Raw genomic sequence first — 19,341 nt, forward strand, 5'->3', positions numbered from 1 at the left:
TCTGTGCTTGATTCGGTACGGGGGCCTGGTGGGGTTAAGACTCGTCTTTTTTCGAGCAGACTGGGTCGAAACTTTGGAGGGTGTATCATACTATGCTACGTATGTGGAATACTCGAGGTTTGCACACTCTAAATTAAGTTTACCCCTTTACCTTCAACGTTTTCCGTCTGAGACAATCTGCACAACATATATGGGTTTTAGACTCAACCAGTTCCATACTGTCGAGAGAATAAAGCATTGGCAAGAGCCTGGTATGTATCCAGGGTACAACTTGGATTGTAGATTCTGTAGTGGCAATGAAGCATATGAAACCTTGAAGCACCTTGTGACGGTATGTCCGTATTTTGAAAATAAGCAGATGCTATGCTTTAAAGAGCTAGGTGGCTCCACGGATGTGTTCAGGAACATGTTCTGGTGTCGACTCATGTGGGGTACTAATGTACCTCTTATTCTGTATTTGAACAATTTTAAAAATGTTCTATCAAATGAATTGGATATTAATGGAATAAGTAATGTCTGAGTTTGGTTTGTCTATAGGGCGATTTTATAGGTTTTAGTTTTCTTTTTCTTCTGTTCTCTTTTGAATATGTGGATGTTTCAATGTTCAATGTTTTAATTTTTCTTTTATGATAAGTGATCTTTGTTCTTTAATTTATTTACTATGTTGTGTAAGGTTTCCTGCAAACCAAAAATGCAACAATAAAAAATAAAAATAGAAATACCAAATCTACTCCACATATTCCTTATATCTGGGCCAAGACCTCCTTCCAGAACACCTAGATTTATTTATTTTTATTTATTGAGTATTTATAAGGCGCACTGCACATAAAAAAGTGTTTCTAGGCGCCGATCAGGGGACATGTCCACCATATGTGGAAAAAGTGCCTGGTGCAGCTGTACACCACCAACACCTAGCGGAGAGCACAGGGCTCATCAGGGCTCTGGGTGAGCTACCAGTGACACATCAGCTTAAAACTGTTCTATTTAAGTTGAACTGATTTAGAGGATTTACCGGCCCTTGTCCATATATTTTATCAAGCCAGGTCATCTATAAGCCTACCTGTATCCTCTTCCCATTTGCTGTTGAAGTTCAATATCTTATATAAGGAGGAGACCTTGCTAGCTGGAGGATCCCCTATAAAGAGATCCTCAAACTCGGACTATTCGTGTTTCACCTGAGCAGCCACTTTCGGCCCCAGTGTCTGAGCTGTAAATACCCATGTCTATGAGCTTCCTCTACCATATAGGCTCGTTTGCATTGCTCAAAGGTGAGAGGGCGTGGATCCACAAACCAACTGGCCTAATCTTAGTTAGCTTCACTCTGTCCAACGAGTGAATCAACCAGTATTCTGCCCCAGGGGAATTCTCTGTTCTCCCATATATGTGCGAGGGGAAGGTAATTATGGTATACCTACGGGCGTCACAGTAGTCAAGCTTCATTCTAGTTGTTGGGATCCCATGTTCCGCTTATTTCCTCGTCTCAGGAGCGCACCAGCACCATTGATGCAGAGGGGCCCCAAGGGTGTCTTGCTCAATGCCTATCCAGTGTTTAGGGCATTGCAAGGCTGCATGGCTGTATAATAGTGGAGTAAGTTGAGCCGTGTATAAATAGCTTTCAAGGTCTGGAACCACAATTCTGCCTTTGTCTTTTTCTGCCATAAGTGTCCACCTAGCGACCCTGGGGAATATTTTTGCCCAGATAAATCAAAAAATGTGAGATTGTAGATCCTTAAGCATCAGCCTCAGAATCCAAACCAGCAGTGCTTGGAACATATAAAACAACCGCAGGAGCAGGGTCATCTTGACCGCAGTCATTTTCCCCATCCAAGATATTTCGGAGCTGCCCCACCGGGTCAGTTCCTGTTTAACTGAGGCGAAGAGTGGCAGAATATTAGCCACGTATAGGTCCGCATATTGTACAGTTCAATGGACGCTCACGTATTTTAGGGCGCACGAAGCCCATGACAATGGGAAAGCGGCCTTCAGTCGGACAGCCGTTTCAGATGTATCCAAGACATTAATAATGGTAGACTTTGTGTAATTCATTTTAAACCCGGAAATCCTGCAGAATTTCTCTAACAATTAGACTATGTGGGGCAGTGAGGACCGGGAGTCCTGCATTTAGAAAAGGAGCTCATCGGCGTATATTCCCATTTTATGCTCATATCCAGCTATATCTTGTCCACGTATGTCTCTGGAGGAACGGATCAAGCGCGCAGTGGCTCCATGGGCAAGGTGAACAATAGCAGGGACAGTGGACATCCCTGATGGTTGCCCTTCCGCAGGCTCACTGGATCTGATAACATACCATTCACTTTGATCCGAGTAGACGGACAAACAAAATTAACCAACTCTTGCTTGAGAAAGATGGGGCCGAATCCAGTCCCTTCTAGTACTTTTTTAACGTATTTCTTTTGGAATTTAAGTAAAACAACATTAAATCACCCCTCAAACCCCCAGCAAAAGCAGTGATCTCGATTCTTTCCACATCTGTGGTAGTCTATGGGATTACATTCAGTTACATAATGTCCAATATTCTCAAATTGTGTGGGTACCCCTGGCGTACAAAGGTCCCCCTTAAGGAAGTCCAAAACCATTGCCCAGTCTTGTTGAAACTCAGATTATATGTCATCCATTCCTTTGCCATACAGCCCCACAGTTTAAATAACCAGTCCCTTGTTGTTGGGGTCCCTTTTTGTTTCCAACATTTTGCTATAACCAACCATGCCGCTATTATCATTAACATGAAGGCTTTGCTATGCGCCGTAGATGGTAGGAGGAACCCTAGATCGAACAGGCCACACATCCATTCCCTTGGTGTCAAAACTGTATCGAGGGCTACCATTGTCTTTATCTGGGCTGTGACCTCCTCCCAGAATTCCACCATGGCTAGACACTCCCACCAGATATGTCTCCAATCCCCTCTCATACCACATCCCCTCCAGAGGTAGCCGGATATATTGTGTGCAACTTCTCTGGGGTATAGTGCCACTGAAAAATTATTTTATACCAAGCCTCTCTAATCTGGATGGATCTCGTCGGTTTAGGAATATTTGCCCACAAATGTTCACAATATTCTCTTGGAATATCGATCCCCAGTTTTTTTCCCCATATTTGCATATATCCCCATGTTTGGCCTGACTCCTTTTCCATCAAAATCGAATATAGCTTTGACATCAGTTGTCTGTTTCCTGTGTGTGTGGTGATGAATTTTTAAAAGCTGGGAGTTACCTTCCCCCCTGAGTTGGCTATCCAATGTTTCATTTGATAATATTCCATTCTATCCTTTTCAGAGAGTCCCACTGTGGTGCTGGAAATGCATTGGAGGGACAGGGTCTCCATATCCTTGTCCTTTATTGCTTTATCATGTATGTTCTGTCTTGTTTTCCGCGCAGGAGTTCATTTGGGACTCCTGGCAGTGCAGCTCTTCCTCTTTTTGGTCATGGTGATCAGACCCTTGGGATAGACTTATGGCACCCATGGGTGGGAGTACGACCCTGTACTACTAGTGTATGTTTTTGGGCACCTGTGTGTGGCCCCCAGAGCAGGGTATGGGCTGGTGGAGCTGGTGGAGCTCCATGCTGAATTTGACAGGTGCTCTGAGTATCCTCCATTTTGGGGATACACAGGCCCTGCCATTGGAATCAGTTGATTCCTGCTAGGAAACAAGGTGGCCCCTTTCTATTGCCTGTTACCTTGTATTCCCGAAGTCCCGGGAAGCCCTGACTCTGTCCCTTGCCCCCGACTGGCTGTTGGGTGGAAGTTCCATATATGGTAGTGTGGGGAAGGCCAGTCCAGTCTGGCTGGCGCCTTCCCAATGACTGTATGTTGTGGGTACGCACGTGGGGTGGGACCTGGTTGAATGGCGTGTGCGACGAATACGCATTTCATGTTATGGGTGTCTAGTATCTGGTGACTGAGACAGCCCTGCCCGAAACTGGTATGAATGCAGTGTGGAGTGCTGAATGGCAGAGTGCTTGTCCGAATCCACATTCTGTGCTGTGAGTGTCTGGATGGAGAAGAATGGCCTGAATGCACTGTGAGCCTGATTGGCTGCCTGACTGCATGAATGCCCTTCTGAATGATTGGTTGCCTGAGTGTGACCCAGCAGAGTGAATGGGAGATCAACAGTATATCTGGGGGCCTCTCACTGATGGAAATCGTTCAGAAGCTGAAGTTGATACTTGATGCTTAACCTTGAAACCCACTGGAAGAAGAAGGATTGCTGCTGCTGTCCTTCGCTAATCTGAAAGCTCCCATCGCCGACCGGAGCCGCAGTGCTCCTTTGCCTAAGAACATTGAAACTGTAACGCTCACCTGATATCCCCGGGGGCGTCTGGAAGGCTCTGGGATCAGTATCCTCGGATACGTAGTTGCTCAGCGCGGAATAACGAATCTGCAATCACAGAAGGGAGGATCTGTGATAACTGTCTCTAGCGGGTGAACCTCCCACCTCCCTCTGACCGACCCCTCTCCCACTGAGCCTTTCTCACCTTAATTGTTTGTAGGGTGAACTATCCGCCCTGCATCTGATGCAGGGGCGCTTGGCGTTTGTTGGTGATCTGCCTGAGTTTCTTCACTGGTGCAGTGCGCCTTTCTCCGGGTCCTGGTAGGCAGGCAGGTTGGTTAATTGTAAGTCTTAGTTCTGTTTTATGGTGGAATTCCCTTAATGTCTTTATCGTCTTTTCAGGTGCGAAGTCTTGATGCTGTTGTGCTGAATGAAGAGGCACGTTTTAAGGTAAGGAAAAGCGCAGAGTTCCTTATTGTCTTTTGAAGCTAACATGTGTTCTCTTCTTCTTCTCCTCACAGGCTGCTGCGGTGCTCGAGTGGATGAGAGCACGATGAAAGCTGACCACAGGGATACGTCGAGGTAAGTTAAGCGCTTTGCAGGCGTTAAATATTGAAGGCGAGCCTGAATATCTCTCCTTTCTCTTGCAGGGTGTTGCCGTGGACTTCCGGATGGAAGCACTGCGTAGCATGATGGAATTCAGGTAAGAATGATGGCATTCGATGTTTTGGAAGCGCACGCATTCTAATATTGTTTTTCCCTTTCTTGCTTTGCAGGTTGCGATGTTCGAACGGGAGCTGTGGCCGCGGGATGCTGTGATTCCTCAAGCTAGTACTCACAGGTGATGTTTCTTCTTCTCTCGGTTTCCACAGGATGCAGCCCGGTTGAGATGCTGAGCGAAGGATGGTATATTCTCAGGTAAGACAAGTAATCTTGTTCTTGTTCTTGCAGGTTTACAGGATGCTGAAGACCACGCTGCTAGTTGCAGAATAACGCGAAGCGTGTTCTGCAGCCTGGGTGTGGTTTATATAGCCCATGTAAAATAGTACCAGGTAAAGTAGTTCCAGGCCCCAGCCACACCCAAGACACTAGACCGCATGGTTTGGTTCATAAGAACTGAGCCATGCGGTTGCTTCCATGTTGGATTTAAAGGCCCATGTACATAAATGAAAGCAAGTCTGAACATTAACTCTTTGGGGCAACAAACTCTCGTCGTCGAGGTGCACCGCACGCCTCAGCCTGCAGTATGTTTTCGACCGATTGTCAACGAGAACCGCAAGAACCGAAGTTGCTGCCACAACAACAGTGTTCATCCTTCTCTTCACCGACTCTCGATGACCGTGGCTCCTGCCTTAAAGGGAGTCCACTTAAGAAAGGCCCGTCAACGACTCATCGCGAAACCAGGTACTTTGGGGTCGTGGTGCCTTGTAGAAGGACTCAAGGCTATATTGAGCATAATTGGACTGTGCTTGTCAAATGCGTTTTATTTACAGGTTGCCCAGGTAGGGGGATCCTCACAAAGAAAAGTCTCTAGGTAACGACAGTCAGTATTGTGCCATTGCTCGATTTTATTTGCATTCTTTCTGTTGTCTATCGTTGATTCATCTTACAATCTGATTCGTATGCTATTTGGGGCTGTTAGATGTGGTGCATTTTAAAGGAATCAATAGTTAAGAGTGGTACCAGATAGACCTGTATATATTTGCCATTTTAGAATTATCGGAGCACAAAGTGTGTTATTGTATGTGTACATAATCAAAGCCTTGTTTATATAAAGACTGTGTTTTCACTAACATAGCGTGTGGACATGCCTTTGTGGGTGCTTGGGGACTACACTGTACTTAAGAACCAGCCTGCATCACCTTCTGAGAGCTAAGCCTTGATTGCTCTTCCATTGCTACAAACAATAGAGAATCTTGGCTGGGGTGCTCTGTGCTTAGACTCTGCCATATAGAGAGCAGGAGTACAGATAACCCCCCTCCAGTCTTTACACCCATATACTGTTTACATTCCATAAAAGTGCTAATGGCTGTCCCATGCATCATATCCCACAACTTTGTACACCCCACCTTCCGCCATTGCCTAAACCCTCCCTGAATGGACCCTGGTTGGAATTGAGGGTTCTCCAATAACGGGGTGAATGGGGACAGGCACGTATATAAGTATCCCTTTTCAAGACGGCGATCCCATATATCACACACCACTGCCAGAACCTGACTAATCCGTGTATTTTGGGGTCTATCTTGTCTATGTAGCCAGAGAACCCTGTCTGGGGGGCATCCTGCCCCCCTTCTAGTACTTTTGTCAGATATGTCCAATCTACGCGGTCAAACACTTTTTCCGCGTCAATAGAGAGTAGGGCCATTTCCTGCTTATGCCTGTGTGCCCATGCCATAAAGTCAATAGTGCAACGGATGTTATCAAATGTCTGTTGTCTCGGGACAAACCCTGTTTGGTCACCATCCACCACACCGGGTAGCACTGTAGCAGGCGCGCGCCAAGTATTTTGAGTAGTTGCGTGGATTATAGTTCAGAAGTGCGATTGGCCTACAAGAAGAGCATAGGGTGAGGTCCTTGCCAGGTTCGCCTATTAATGTAAGTGTCGACTACCCCACAAAGCTGTCTTCTGAGAGTTAATGACTTAATCAGAGCTGTAAATCCGCTACTGGTGTAACAAGCATTGGAAATGCCAACATTTTGGACTTTTGTGTAGGTATGGGATAAGCAATTGCCAGGCACTGCCTTACTTGTATTAACTCGCCGTTGATGGTAGCAGTTGCAAAATGGTGCGAGTACCTAGGCACCTAATAGCAGTGTCTGGCAAATGCCTAACACTTAAACATATGCAAAAACGGTTGGCTGTGCCAATGCTTGTTTTTAACAGGACTTCAGAAAAGGCCGCGAATAGTGTTTATAAATCAAGTGGCTGAAGGCATTCCTCATTTTCTTAATAATTCCGGTTTAGACAAGTTACATCAGTTCTACAATTTCATGTCCCACCAAGAGATCAACCGCGTGTTGTGTCCACATCAATTCTACTTTGAGTACTCCATCTACTAACTAATTTGGATCTGCCATGACCTGGCGGGTGAGGCCCCGGAGGTGGGATGGAATGTAAATTGAGAGATGCATTTTGAGGGGGATGTCAGCAGGCTGTAATTGCTTTGTTTAGTTATCCCCTCCTAAATTTGCAGCAGTCAATGAGTACCTAGCAGATTCTTTAATTCTAAGAAGGCACTGGCGATCATTATTGCAGACTCTCTCACATAGTCATAGATAAATTGATTCTAACAGCAATCCCACAAATGTCTTAGAAGGCATGGCCTAAATCTCAAAAGCACACAGACAGACAAGCACTGCTGGGTTAAACCAACATCCGTGTGTCAACACTCAAGTCAGGCTCGCACAAACGCCATCCTTCCCTTAGGAGTCTTGGCACCCGTACTCGTATGTTTTCGGGAACCGCGACTCCCACGAGGTACAAGGGTTAGGGTCTGTTGGTTTGGATAGGTTGGGGGGTTTAGGAAAACCGGGTAGAGGTTATAGATGGGTAGGGGGCTCTCCAGTAAGCTCCTCGACTCCGCAGTTGCCTCTGTGCACCGTGATTCTCAATGGTCCACAATGCACCACAGATCATATATACACATGTACAGCAAGCCTATGGTGTTCCTGCACACCTTAGCACTCCCCTACTGTGACTGAGCACGCATTCCTTCATGCATGGCTTCCTCCTAAACAACAGCACATACTACTCCCTTTCTCCTAACCCAGTCAGTTTGTGGTTTATCATAAAACATGCAGTTAGACATAAGCAGACATCATTATTTTCAGCTGTGAGTTGTCAACACCACACGGCTACTCAGCTTGGCTTCTGTATACCTTTCGTCCATGCTGCACTTATGCAGCGTTCTATGACAGCGGCCGGACAAATTCGCAACTGCTCTGCAAAACAAAACGATGAGTAAGTAACATGTTACTCTGCTGGATAGCATTCTAACCCAGGACTTTGAAGTCAGATGTGGACTCAGAGCTGTGGTGACATAGAATGACAAGTCTGACCAGGACTTTATAATATTGGCTGTAAACTTTTATTTTCCATAAAATAACAATCCTATCTATTGCTAACTAAAAGGTGGTTTCCCTACTTCAACCAAACTAAAGCCTGGGTCTGTCAGGAAGTCTGTGAAGTCCAAATAAAGGGTATAAGGCCTGGTCCAAACTTCTAAACTATCTCTACCACTGAAACACAAAAGTCCAAAAGCAACGAAACCATATCCCAGGAGAATGCCTCCCTTCTCGTGATGTTGTTTAGGAGGAAACCATGCATAAAGGAATGCTCTGTCACAGTAGGGGAAGTGCTAAACTGCGCAGGAACAGGAACACCAGAGGCTTGCTGTATTAGTTCCAAGTACTAAACTCAGAGCGAGCGCCTGTCTCTGTTCTTATTTTCAGCGTGGCAGTACTTACCTGGCTCGTAGCGGGGCCCGGAAGGACTGGGTTGGGGCATGGCCCCTCTTGTGCCTCCCCACTGGAGCCCCGCTGCGGTGCAATCGTTCTCGTGGCAGTCTAGCACAAGCATGCATGCCTGTGCTGGTCTGAGGATCCTCCCTGCCGTTGTGATGAAGCGACGTGCTTCCTTTGCTTTGATGTGTGTTTGATTGTCCATGTTGTCCCCCAAAATAGCTTTCTTTCACTCCATGGCTGTCCCAGCCTGCCTGCACTGCTCCTGTGCCATCCCTGAAAGCTCAACACAGAAGTTAGTTTTTTAATGATTAGTTCCTTTTTCTCAGTGGTGCTAGCTTACACATTCTCTCCATTTAGCAATCTTTGGATTGCCCATCAGGTCACAAGTCTATGCAAGAGTTAATATTCTGTTTTGCTTACCTTTGATTGGTTTTACTTTTAAATCATTGCTGTGTTCTTCGCGTTTGGTCTTGCATAAATAGTTTATGGTTTTGTTAAACCTTCAGCAATTTGCTTGTTTTACCATAGGAATATGATTTTGAATGAGGGAAAGTTGTTTCATAGAAAGAAATGTGGATGATGTAACTAATTCCTACAATATTAAGCCCCTCATACACAGCATGAGTGCTTCCCAGTGGCCAGCAAGTCTGGTAAAAAAAAACCTGGACCGTTTGCCCTCCTGCGTTGCTCCATGGGTCGGCCATCCTATTCAAATAGAAGCCAACTAGAGCTAGTTTATATTCAGAGCAACTATAATTTGTCATTTTTCTTCCTATTGCTGCTCTTCTTCAAATGGATCATATTTTGTTTTCTTACGCAGCGGAGTGATCCTATTTGCGATGGTGACCGGAAAACTCCCCTTTAAGGAGCGCCAACCCTACAAAATGCTACACCTGATCAAGCAAGGACTGCTCTTCAATGGCCCAGTATCACCTGGTAATGGCATAGGCTTCTCTACACAAACTGTTCAAAATCTGTTTAATGTACAGTGTTCAACCCCATATTGAATTATCTGCAACAACTCAATGTTATGCAAATGCTTGTTTGACCTCTATGCACCACAACACCCCAAAAGAAATGTACTGGTCTTTTACATTACTAAATGTAGATTCTTGGTGTGTTTCTCTTGCCTGGAAATGGGCTCCTTCAGTTCTCTGGCAATTCACCAAATATTGAATGGCCAAAGAATGGGGTAAGTCTGATGTGGTGGTTACATTGTGAAATACGATATAGAGAAATACATTGGAAAACTGAGCAAAGGTTTAATACCAAATGCAAATTCTATCAAACATTAGCACCCTGAACTAGGTGACAGCTAATTAGCCAATCACGCTGCTCTGAACACAGGCTGTGTTCACCGGTACAAGCTATAGTTTGGAGCCATCTCAGAGCGGCGTTTAGTCATACCACGGCGGCTGCCATTCACCCCTTATGTCTTCAGCGCCTCCATCAGCACAGGCAAGTGCAAAACACGGGTGCTGCAGCAATTTGTATACTAGTGTGGGAGAAAATTGGGATGTGAACAGTTTTACTGAATTCTTTGATTGCAGCCGTTACCTGATCCTAACCCTAGTGGTGGTAACATGAGGGAGGACACATGGGAGGAGACGGCTATCAGGGGTAAGTGGTGACTCCGCTAGCAGAGATGTTAATGTTAAAGGATATTTGTACCACGCACTATCACCACCGGAGTGGTCCCCTGGCGCTCTGGCGGTTCTGAAAAAAAGGAGGGGTGGGGGACTTAGTGGGGATGAGCTGGAGAAGTGCAAGAGAGCAGTGATGTGCTGTTGGCAGCCTCAGCCCGGATTTCCGTTGGCTGGGCTTGGGGTGTTGTACTGTCGGAGGGCATTGTGTGCTTTTGTGTGGGTCTATGCATGCTTTGTTTTGTTGTTGCAGTGCGGTGAAGTTTGTGCGGATTGCTGTGTTGTAAGTTTGTGGTTGTGTTTGGTTAGAATTTGAGAGGTGTATGCAGAGGGTGAAGTTGTTAGTGGGTTGGTTAGTTGGTATTCAAGGCTTGAAGTGAGGCGCAAATTCCGTATTTCTAATCAGGTGGGGTGTTAGGCGTCTCTGTGTCTACGTCCAGCTCGGTGGCTGTACGACACTCACAGCCCTTTCCAGTATGGTATCCGTTCATATGTATAACCTTGCCCAGGTTGGGCAACCGGCTGCCTACGTGGCCCCTGTTTGTATGCGGGCAGGCCGGCTTTAGTGCGTCTCTTGCAGTCTAGCCCAGAAAGCATTCCTACTCTGGTAGGAGGATGGGCATTAGTAGGCCCGGGTTTACTCCCTCCATGTGTTAAGGCCTGCTCGGCATTCATCATCTTATTCGGTTGCTCATTCAAGTTACTGCTTATACGCCCTTCGGTATGTCGAAATGCTAATGCTTGCACTTATGTCCTGGGGCGGAGCCTGCCTGCATTCACCACTCTCTTTGGTCCATGCCCCAGCCAATATCTATAGCTTAATTAGTGTGGCAAGTTCTAATGTTCACCCAACTTTATAGAGGTATGATCTATTGTATATTTATCGAGCGGGTGAAGGTTGTTCACTGGGAGTTGGCTAGGGACGCTGGATTCTGTCCTTATGGGTGTCGCCTCTCTTGTTGTATTAAGAGTTTCTTTATTCTGTTCTAGATGTTGTCATTGTCGTCCTAGATTAGTTCGCTGGGAGTTGGCTATGGACGTTGAATTCTGTCCTTATGGGTGTTGTTTGTGTCCTATTAGACATAGGGCCTCATTACGAGAATGGAGGTAATGAAAAAAGGAAGGCGGAATGGTAATACCGGCATCGTTAACGGGTCCGGGGCATTACGACCCAACATCCCGCCAAAACCGCCACCGCCCATACCGCGCCCCTTCATACCGGCATACGCGCGTACACGCGCCCCTTCGTGGAGTAAATACCGGGATGCCGGTAATAGGATGACATCACAACTCACGCGGGCATGCAATTACTGGCAACGCGAAGGTGGTAATTAGGGTCTGCACGATGGCGGCCATACAGGCATTGCGGACCACCCGTACACAGCAATCTGCAATCAAGGCAACTGCCACAGGTGCACACAATCACCACAGGTGGAGTCAATGGAGCCTGTATAAAAGGAGTACACCCACACACCACACCCCTTCCTACACCAAAATGATACCACTAGCTGTTGCAATCATGTGGCTGGAGGACATGCCTATGCTGCTACAACTACAGCAACTACAACAACAACTACAGCCACAGCAACAGGCAGCACAGAGGAGACGCAGGAGGAGAAGGTGTCTGAGACAGGGCCAACAATTACCACCAGTGCAGCCAGTAGTACCTCGTAGGCAGCCACCAATCCCTCGCATCAGACCCAGTCCATTCAATCTAACCCCTGAGCAGATCCACACCATGTACCGGTTGGACGGGACACCATCACCACCATAGTGGACATGATACACAACGACATCGTCAGCCTCATAGAAATACGCACTGCCATCCCCCCCGCTACTAAAGGTGGTGTCTGTGCTCCATTTCCTGGCCACAGGCACCTACCAGCACACAGTGGGCCAGCTGCATGGCATTTCACAACAACTATTTTCACGCATTCTGACCCAAGTGCTGGATGCCCTCCTGAAGCACGCTAGCACCCACATATCCCTACCACGGACTGCCCAGGAGATAGCCGACACCAAAGTAGGCTTCCATGCACTGGCAGGCATGCCCAATTGTGTTGGTGCCCTCGACTGCACCCATGTAGAATTGGTAGTCCCCCATGCCGTAGAGGCGGTGTACCGCAATCGCAAGCAATACCACTCCATCAATGTGCAGATGGTATGTGACTCCAGCAAGATCATCACACATTGCTGTGCCTGATATCCCGGATCGACACATGATGCCATGTTGCTGCGTAACTCCACGCTACCCCGTCACATGGAGCGACATGCTGGACGACGTGCCTGGCTGCTTGGTGAGTTGCCTGACTGGCTGATGGCAGTGCATCAGAGTTGTGATGTGTTGGGATGCATACTCCACCAGGGAGGGAATGGGGGGGATGAATACTCCACCTGGGTGGGAATGGGGGGGATGCATACTCCACCAGGGTGGGAATGGGGGGTGGGGGGATGCATACACCACCTGGGTGGGAATGGGGTGGGATGCATACTCCACCTGGGTGGGAATGTGGGGGGGATGCATACACCACCTGGGTGAGAATGGGCGGTGAGTGGAGAATTCACGCAGTGCTAAACACTCCTGACCTGAACCTCCCAACCCGAACATGACACATCACTGGCACACATTGGACCAATGCCGTATATAAATGACAACATGTAAGAAGCACAACCTGGCCACCATGGGTATGTGAAGCAATGCATGACTAAACATGATTGCAACTGTGCCAATGTGGCTAGTGTGACCATGCACAGTGTATTATACACAGCAAAAGTATGAGGCAAAACATAGTCCTGCAACCACAGTACATCCGCATCAGCATGCAAGAATTCACCCTGCATCATCTATACAACGCCATCCAGACTACCACACCATATTGCAGTATAGAATGCATCTAAATAGTACTTGTGCATACGTACAGGGACATGAGCATGTCGACAGCAAATAGCTGCGGCCATGGCTGTGAATCCTGAAGGTGGCAGCTCAGAGTGACTCACATAGACCTATTTGTATTCGCTTGCAGGTGATGGAGGATATCCCTTGAAGCCGTGGCTACTTACCCCTGTGCGGAACCCGCAGAACAGCCATGAAGAGGAGTACAATCGGGTTCATACCCGTGTTGTGATTGAGCAGACCTTTGGCCTGTTGAAGGCGCGGTTCCGCTGCCTAAGCAGGTCTGGTGGAGCACTCCTTCATAGGCCTGAGAAGGTGGCAAAGATCACCATGGCCTGTGTCATGCTGCACAACATGTGCGTCCGTAGAAATGTACCACTGCCACCTGACTTTGACATGCATGCACCGTGTGAGGATGATGAGGATAAATACGGAGGAGAAGCAGCACCCCTGCCAGTACGTGATGCACAAGATGGCCGTGCAGTACGCCAATCACTGATTGACGAATACTTCTGACCCACAGGGACGTCGATAGATATGTGTCAGTGGCACATTGTACACTGGGTCCATGTGGACATGCACACAGGGAATGTGGGGAGTTGGGCACTGTGCACTGTCATGAATTAAATGGATACACACGAAATGTACAATGTCCAGGCATTGAATGATTTTTCACACAATAGGTGTATTGATATCAACTACAGAAATGTGCTACCCCTCCACAACACCAAAACTCCCCATACCCCTCAATGAAATCACTATACCCCCCAATCAACTCCCAAAACCCCAAATGAACTCCCAAAACCCCCAATGAACTCCCAAACCCCCCCAATGAAATCCCCCTAATACACCCATACACCACCGACACCATCTGACCCACTCCCATTGTTGTCCCACACTATTTCCTTGATTTCTTGTTGTCCGGGGGCAGCATTTCTGAGTGCCTCGCACTCCGTCTTGTTGGACGCACAGGGCTGGAGGGTGCAGAGGAAGCGGGTGCAGAGGAAGCGGGTGTGGAGGATGGGGTGTGGTGGATGGGGTGGAAGCTGTGGTGATTTGCACGGCTGGTGCGGGTTGTGGCTGCTGCATGTGCAGCAGGATAGAGGTGAGGACCTGCGTGATGGCCCCCAGACTGTCTCGCATCATCAATGCAGAGGCATTGACAGCGGCTGTGTTCGCAGCTATGGCCTGGGCAATCTCACGCCTCGTGTTCTCCCCATCCGCAACATATTGTCGGAGAAGGTCCAACATAGAGTCCTGTCTAGCCTCCACCCTCGCTAGCCGTGCCTCAAGGTTGGTGGTGGGAGCAGCAGTGGTTGAGGGTGCTGCCACCGGGCCTGCATTGGCAGTGCTGTCCTCGGGGAGGGTGCTGAGGTCCGAATTGTGTAGTAAAGGATCTGCACTGCTGCTGGTGGGTGAGGGCTGAGTGTGGGGTTGGGGGGTGGACACGGGGCTTGGGGAGTGTGGACATGACACATGGGTTAGTCCATCCTCGTCCACATACTCCTCCACTGCAGTTTCTATGTCACTCAGTGGGGCAGTGGCTGCTGCCTCGCCCACCGAACTTGTTGCTGCCGAAATTGTGCCACTGGCCTCGCCTTCCACTGGTGTTGCCAGCTCTGTGTTAACGGTGTCAGGCGTTGATGTGGGGCCCTCATGTGCGGCCATGGCCTGGGCACTCGCCCTGGGTTTCGGTGTGGATTGCGAGGCTGCCCAGGAGGTGGTCTTGCCCGTGGGAGTAGTCTTGTGCCGGGACGTGGATGCCCTTGTGGCTGTTTCCTCACTGGTATCCTCTCCATCGGTGCCTGTGGGGGGTAGAAGAGATGCAGGGCATCAGTGATGGTGTTACATGCAAGATGCATTATATGGTGTTGTGGAGAATTTCATTTAACATGCATTCATATCTTACAGGCGTTACACACAGGGTAGTATGAAGGGGGCATTTTGGCATTTGCTGTGACGTCTCAAAGCAGGGATGCTGCATGGCAGGTGGCATGCTGTTGTATTGGGGTTTGTGTGATGTATTACATGGGCACGGTCCGTGTGTGTTGGCTGTGTGTTGGCAATGGGATTGGCACTCAACATGCAATTCAGTGGGGCAGGGTTTGGGCCTTCATCTGGACAAGGATATGTTTATGTGTGTGTTGGGACATGCATTGCCTTGCCTAGACTCTCTTCAACATCACTTGTGCTACGTCATGGTTTCCCCTACTGGGATCTGCAGACTCACCTCCATCTCCAGATGTTGCGGCACCCGTCTGCATCTCCCCGAAGCCCTCGATGGTTTCCATGTAATAATGTCGCCACAAAAATATCGCCATGCAAAAATATCGCCGAAAAATGGTCGTTTTTTGTGGCGACATTATTGCATGGAACATGCGGGGGACACCCCGGCAACCCCCACATTTGTTTTTTTTTGTTTGCCCCTGTCACCACATACATGGTCACCCAAATAATATCGCCACGACATTTTCCCAGCGATATTATTTACGGCGACCATATATGTGGCGATATTAATACCTGATACCCCTCGATGGACTCCATCTGTATGCAGGTACTGCACGTCACCTCCCAGCATGAACGTTTGGTGGGTGAGTGGGGACCCCCGCCTGTGGCCATGGCCTCCCTCCTATTGCTGGCCAGGAAGTTCCGTACCCTGAGGCGGAGGTCATCCCACCTCTTTTTACAGGCTTTCACTGTCCGTGGGGTGGTGCCGACTGCCGAGACCTTGCGGGCTACCACCTCCCAGATCTCCTTTTTTCACTGCTGCACCTCCCTTTTCAGGCTCTGCTGGTTGATCTCCTCTGCATGGGCGGGAAAGGGTGTCTGCCAGCATGTTCAGTTTGTCGTCCGAAAAACGCTTTTTGCGCAGGGGAGTGGGGGGGTTGATTTCCTGGTAGCCTTAGGCATGTTGAAGGGATTGGCACTGGTCTTTCCTGAACACAACTGGTGGTTTGGGAGGATTGCAATGGATTGTGTTTTTAAAGATGGCCGCCGGCGCATTTCCCATTCCGACGCAATGACGTTACTGCCGGGTCCGGTATTACGAGCCCGGTATTAGCATGATGTTATTACTGGGTAGATATTAAGGGGTGCCTCCTAGGCGGAGGCGGTATCAGCGGGTACCGTGATGGCGCTATCGGGGTGTTGGAGGGCCTTTAGCGCCATGGCGGTATGGCCATTGCGGGCATGGGGGTTCGCGCATGCTCGCGCACTCGTAATCACCCGCTATTAGCAGCGTCACACGGGCACGGACCCGCTAGTTCCTCCATGTCGGTAATGACCCCGTTTTACTGCGCTTCTCGTAATGAGGCCCATAGTGTCGTCTCTCTTTTTGTAGTAGGAGTTTCTTTATTTGGTTTTAGATGTTGTCATTGTCGTCCTATATTTGTCATCCTTTCCATTGTGTTTCTTGTTCAGTGGTTTTGGTTTTTTAGTTTGCATCTGTGATGGATGCCAGGTTTTTATTAATTTCCTGAATTGTAAGTGGTCTGTGATGTTTCTTATTTCTTTCGGGATGTTGTTCCAGGTTTTTGCGGCTAAGTGGGAGAATGAGGTGCCCCCAAGTTGTTTCTTAAGGTATGGTTTTTCTTCCAGACGGATTTCGTTGCTTGATCTGAGGAGTCTTGTTGGCTTGTAGATTGTTCGTTTCTTGTGCAGGAATTCAGCTCCTTGTCCGCTGATTGCCCTGTTAGTTATGCACATTGTTTTGAAGGTGATGCAATGTTTGACTGGGAGCCAGTGCAGTGTTTTAGGGCTGGAGTGATGTGGTCCCTTCTGGATAGTTTGAGGAGGAGTCTGGCTGCTGCGTTTTGGATCCGTTGTAGTTTCCTCAGGAGGTATTCTGGTATTCCGAGATAGAGGCTGTTTTCATAGTCCATTCTTGACATGATTAGGGTGACGATTGTGATTGTTTTGTGGGTGAAGGGGAGGAAAGGTAAGATTATTCTTGCTGTGTGAAGGAGGAAGAAGCATTTCTTGATTATTGCATTGATTTGTGGTTCTAATGTTAGGGTGTTGTCCATCAGGACTCCCAGATTTTGTACTACCATAGATGGAGTTGGTGTGGTTCCCATTTCTGTTGGCCATGGAATATAGGTGGTGTTGTCTTGATTTTTGGATATAATCATGATTTCTGTCTTTCCTGGGTTGATTTTCAAGAGGAGGAAATTCCCTGATACCCAAATACCTAATGGCACACTCAAAGAACAGACTATGAAAAATCTGCTAAACAACATAAAGTTGGTATATTGGGGGTTCACGGTGTAAATATCACAACCTCTAATTGTAATGATTCCGCCTTATGTAAACGTTCCAAACCCAAGGGAAAATCACAAACTCCTTTTACAACCTTCCATAAAATTGACGTCTCTCAGTTCACAAATCAGTTAAAGTTAACTAAAGATAAAAAGACCAAAAACATTATGGACTTCAGAACCCATAATGCTTGTGGTACTGGGTAGAGGAAGAGGGACTCAGAGCTGATGAAGATTAAAAGTGTCATGAAACATAATGAGCAGTCTAGTTGTAACAAAATGCAACTGAGCGGGACATTTAAATTCAGGTCTTAGTCACAGGTAAAGGGAGGAGACGTTGATGAAATGATAGAAGTGGCAGCAGAATTAGATGTGGGTGATAGAAGAAGCAGCAGCTGAGGCCCGACGCAAGAGAAGCAGCACGGCCGTGCAGAGAAGGTGCTGCTGCAAGCCGCACTAGGGAATGTTGTACCGTGTAGGAGAAGAGCTCCCAACATGCTGTACACTGATCCAGGCGAGAAGCATGTCCGTAGACCTTACAGAGCTGTCAAAGCTTCCCTGGAGGAGTGCGCTTACTGCGGAATTTATACGGGAGCTGGAAGCAGTGCAGGCAGACCTGAAGCAAACCTCTGCAGTACTCTCGAGTGAACCGGAGACACAAAGCAAGACCAGTCAGTTGTCTTGAATTGCCATGTGACCCCGGGGCGTTGCGAGTCAGACCTTTAAATGGTACTAATGATTTTGAATACCGAAAAATGGAAATAATACAAAGGCAACCAGGGCGCAATAATCCTAATACGGGATACCAATTAGGGTATATTTGTAATACGCAGTGCCAGAAGCCAAGACGTAACAGAAGAGTGAAACACAGGCAGCCAGGGTGCAATACTCCTGATAAGGAATACCAATCGGGATATTTGTAACCCACATTCCCAGAATCCAAGAGGCAACAGTAGAATGAAACAAAGGGCCTGATTACCTGTTTGGCGGTCCGGAAATAAGGGTGCCGGTTGCAAGGTACTGGCACCATTTCTGGACCGCCAAACTACGGCTGAGTTTTCACCGAAGCACCGGCACTGTTAACAACTTCAGTGTACCAATTCCCGTGGAGTTCAGGGATCAGGATTTAGCATTCAGCCGCCGCTTATGATATCCCGGTAGCACCGGGATGTCAGGCAGGGGAAACAGTGTTATGGGGTTGGTGGTAGCCCACCGTCTACCAGTGGGTTTTAACACTGACCTCGTTATGACGCCCATAGGCAGCAAGGGGGCAATACTCCTGATAAGGGTTGGTTATATTTCATTATTTCAATTTTTGTATGTCGCCTAACTAAAAGACCAATTTCTTTTTGCCAATTTTAGGTGGTCTACAAAAATGGAAATAATGACATTTCTCTCCCATCCACCGAAGCCACACCCCTACCCCCAACACTCTCTTCCCGTTTTTGGTCCAAATCGGGGGTTTCACCCCAGATCCTCCTCCCTCAGCCCCCACCCCCATCCCCTCCCAAGCCCCCCGAAACTGACACAAAAACACACACACATATACATGTACACCCAACACATACACAAACACACACACACAAACTTACCCGATCTCCGTCGAGGCCGCTTCTGGGTTCTGGCGTGCCTGTCAGCCCTTTGCGCACTTGGGCTGACAGGTCGATTTAGAAAGACCGCTCGGTGCGGTCACAGAGCGGTCTTTCTAAATTGTTTACTTTTCTTCGATTTAAAAAAAAAAGGTCTATTGACTTGATACCATAAGGGATACCAATTGGGGGATATTTATAACCCGCA

The 19,341-nt window shown here is 47.8% G+C and overlaps 1 protein-coding gene across 1 annotated transcript in view; it reads left to right on the plus strand.

Annotated features, from left to right (window-relative positions):
• The window catches only part of LOC138498711 (testis-specific serine/threonine-protein kinase 5-like), a 616,456-nt gene that overhangs the window by 488,564 nt on the left and 108,551 nt on the right, over nucleotides 1–19,341 (plus strand). The window contains exon 6 of the mRNA XM_069622355.1: nucleotides 9,573–9,688. Coding sequence (XP_069478456.1) covers nucleotides 9,573–9,688 — 116 coding nt within the window. The remainder of the gene's footprint in view (nucleotides 1–9,572; nucleotides 9,689–19,341) is intronic.

The sequence above is a fragment of the Ambystoma mexicanum genome, chromosome 5q (assembly GCF_040938575.1).
Source record: "Ambystoma mexicanum isolate Mex_15411 chromosome 5q, UKY_AmexF1_1, whole genome shotgun sequence".
In the NCBI taxonomy this organism is placed as follows: Eukaryota; Metazoa; Chordata; class Amphibia; order Caudata; family Ambystomatidae; genus Ambystoma; species Ambystoma mexicanum.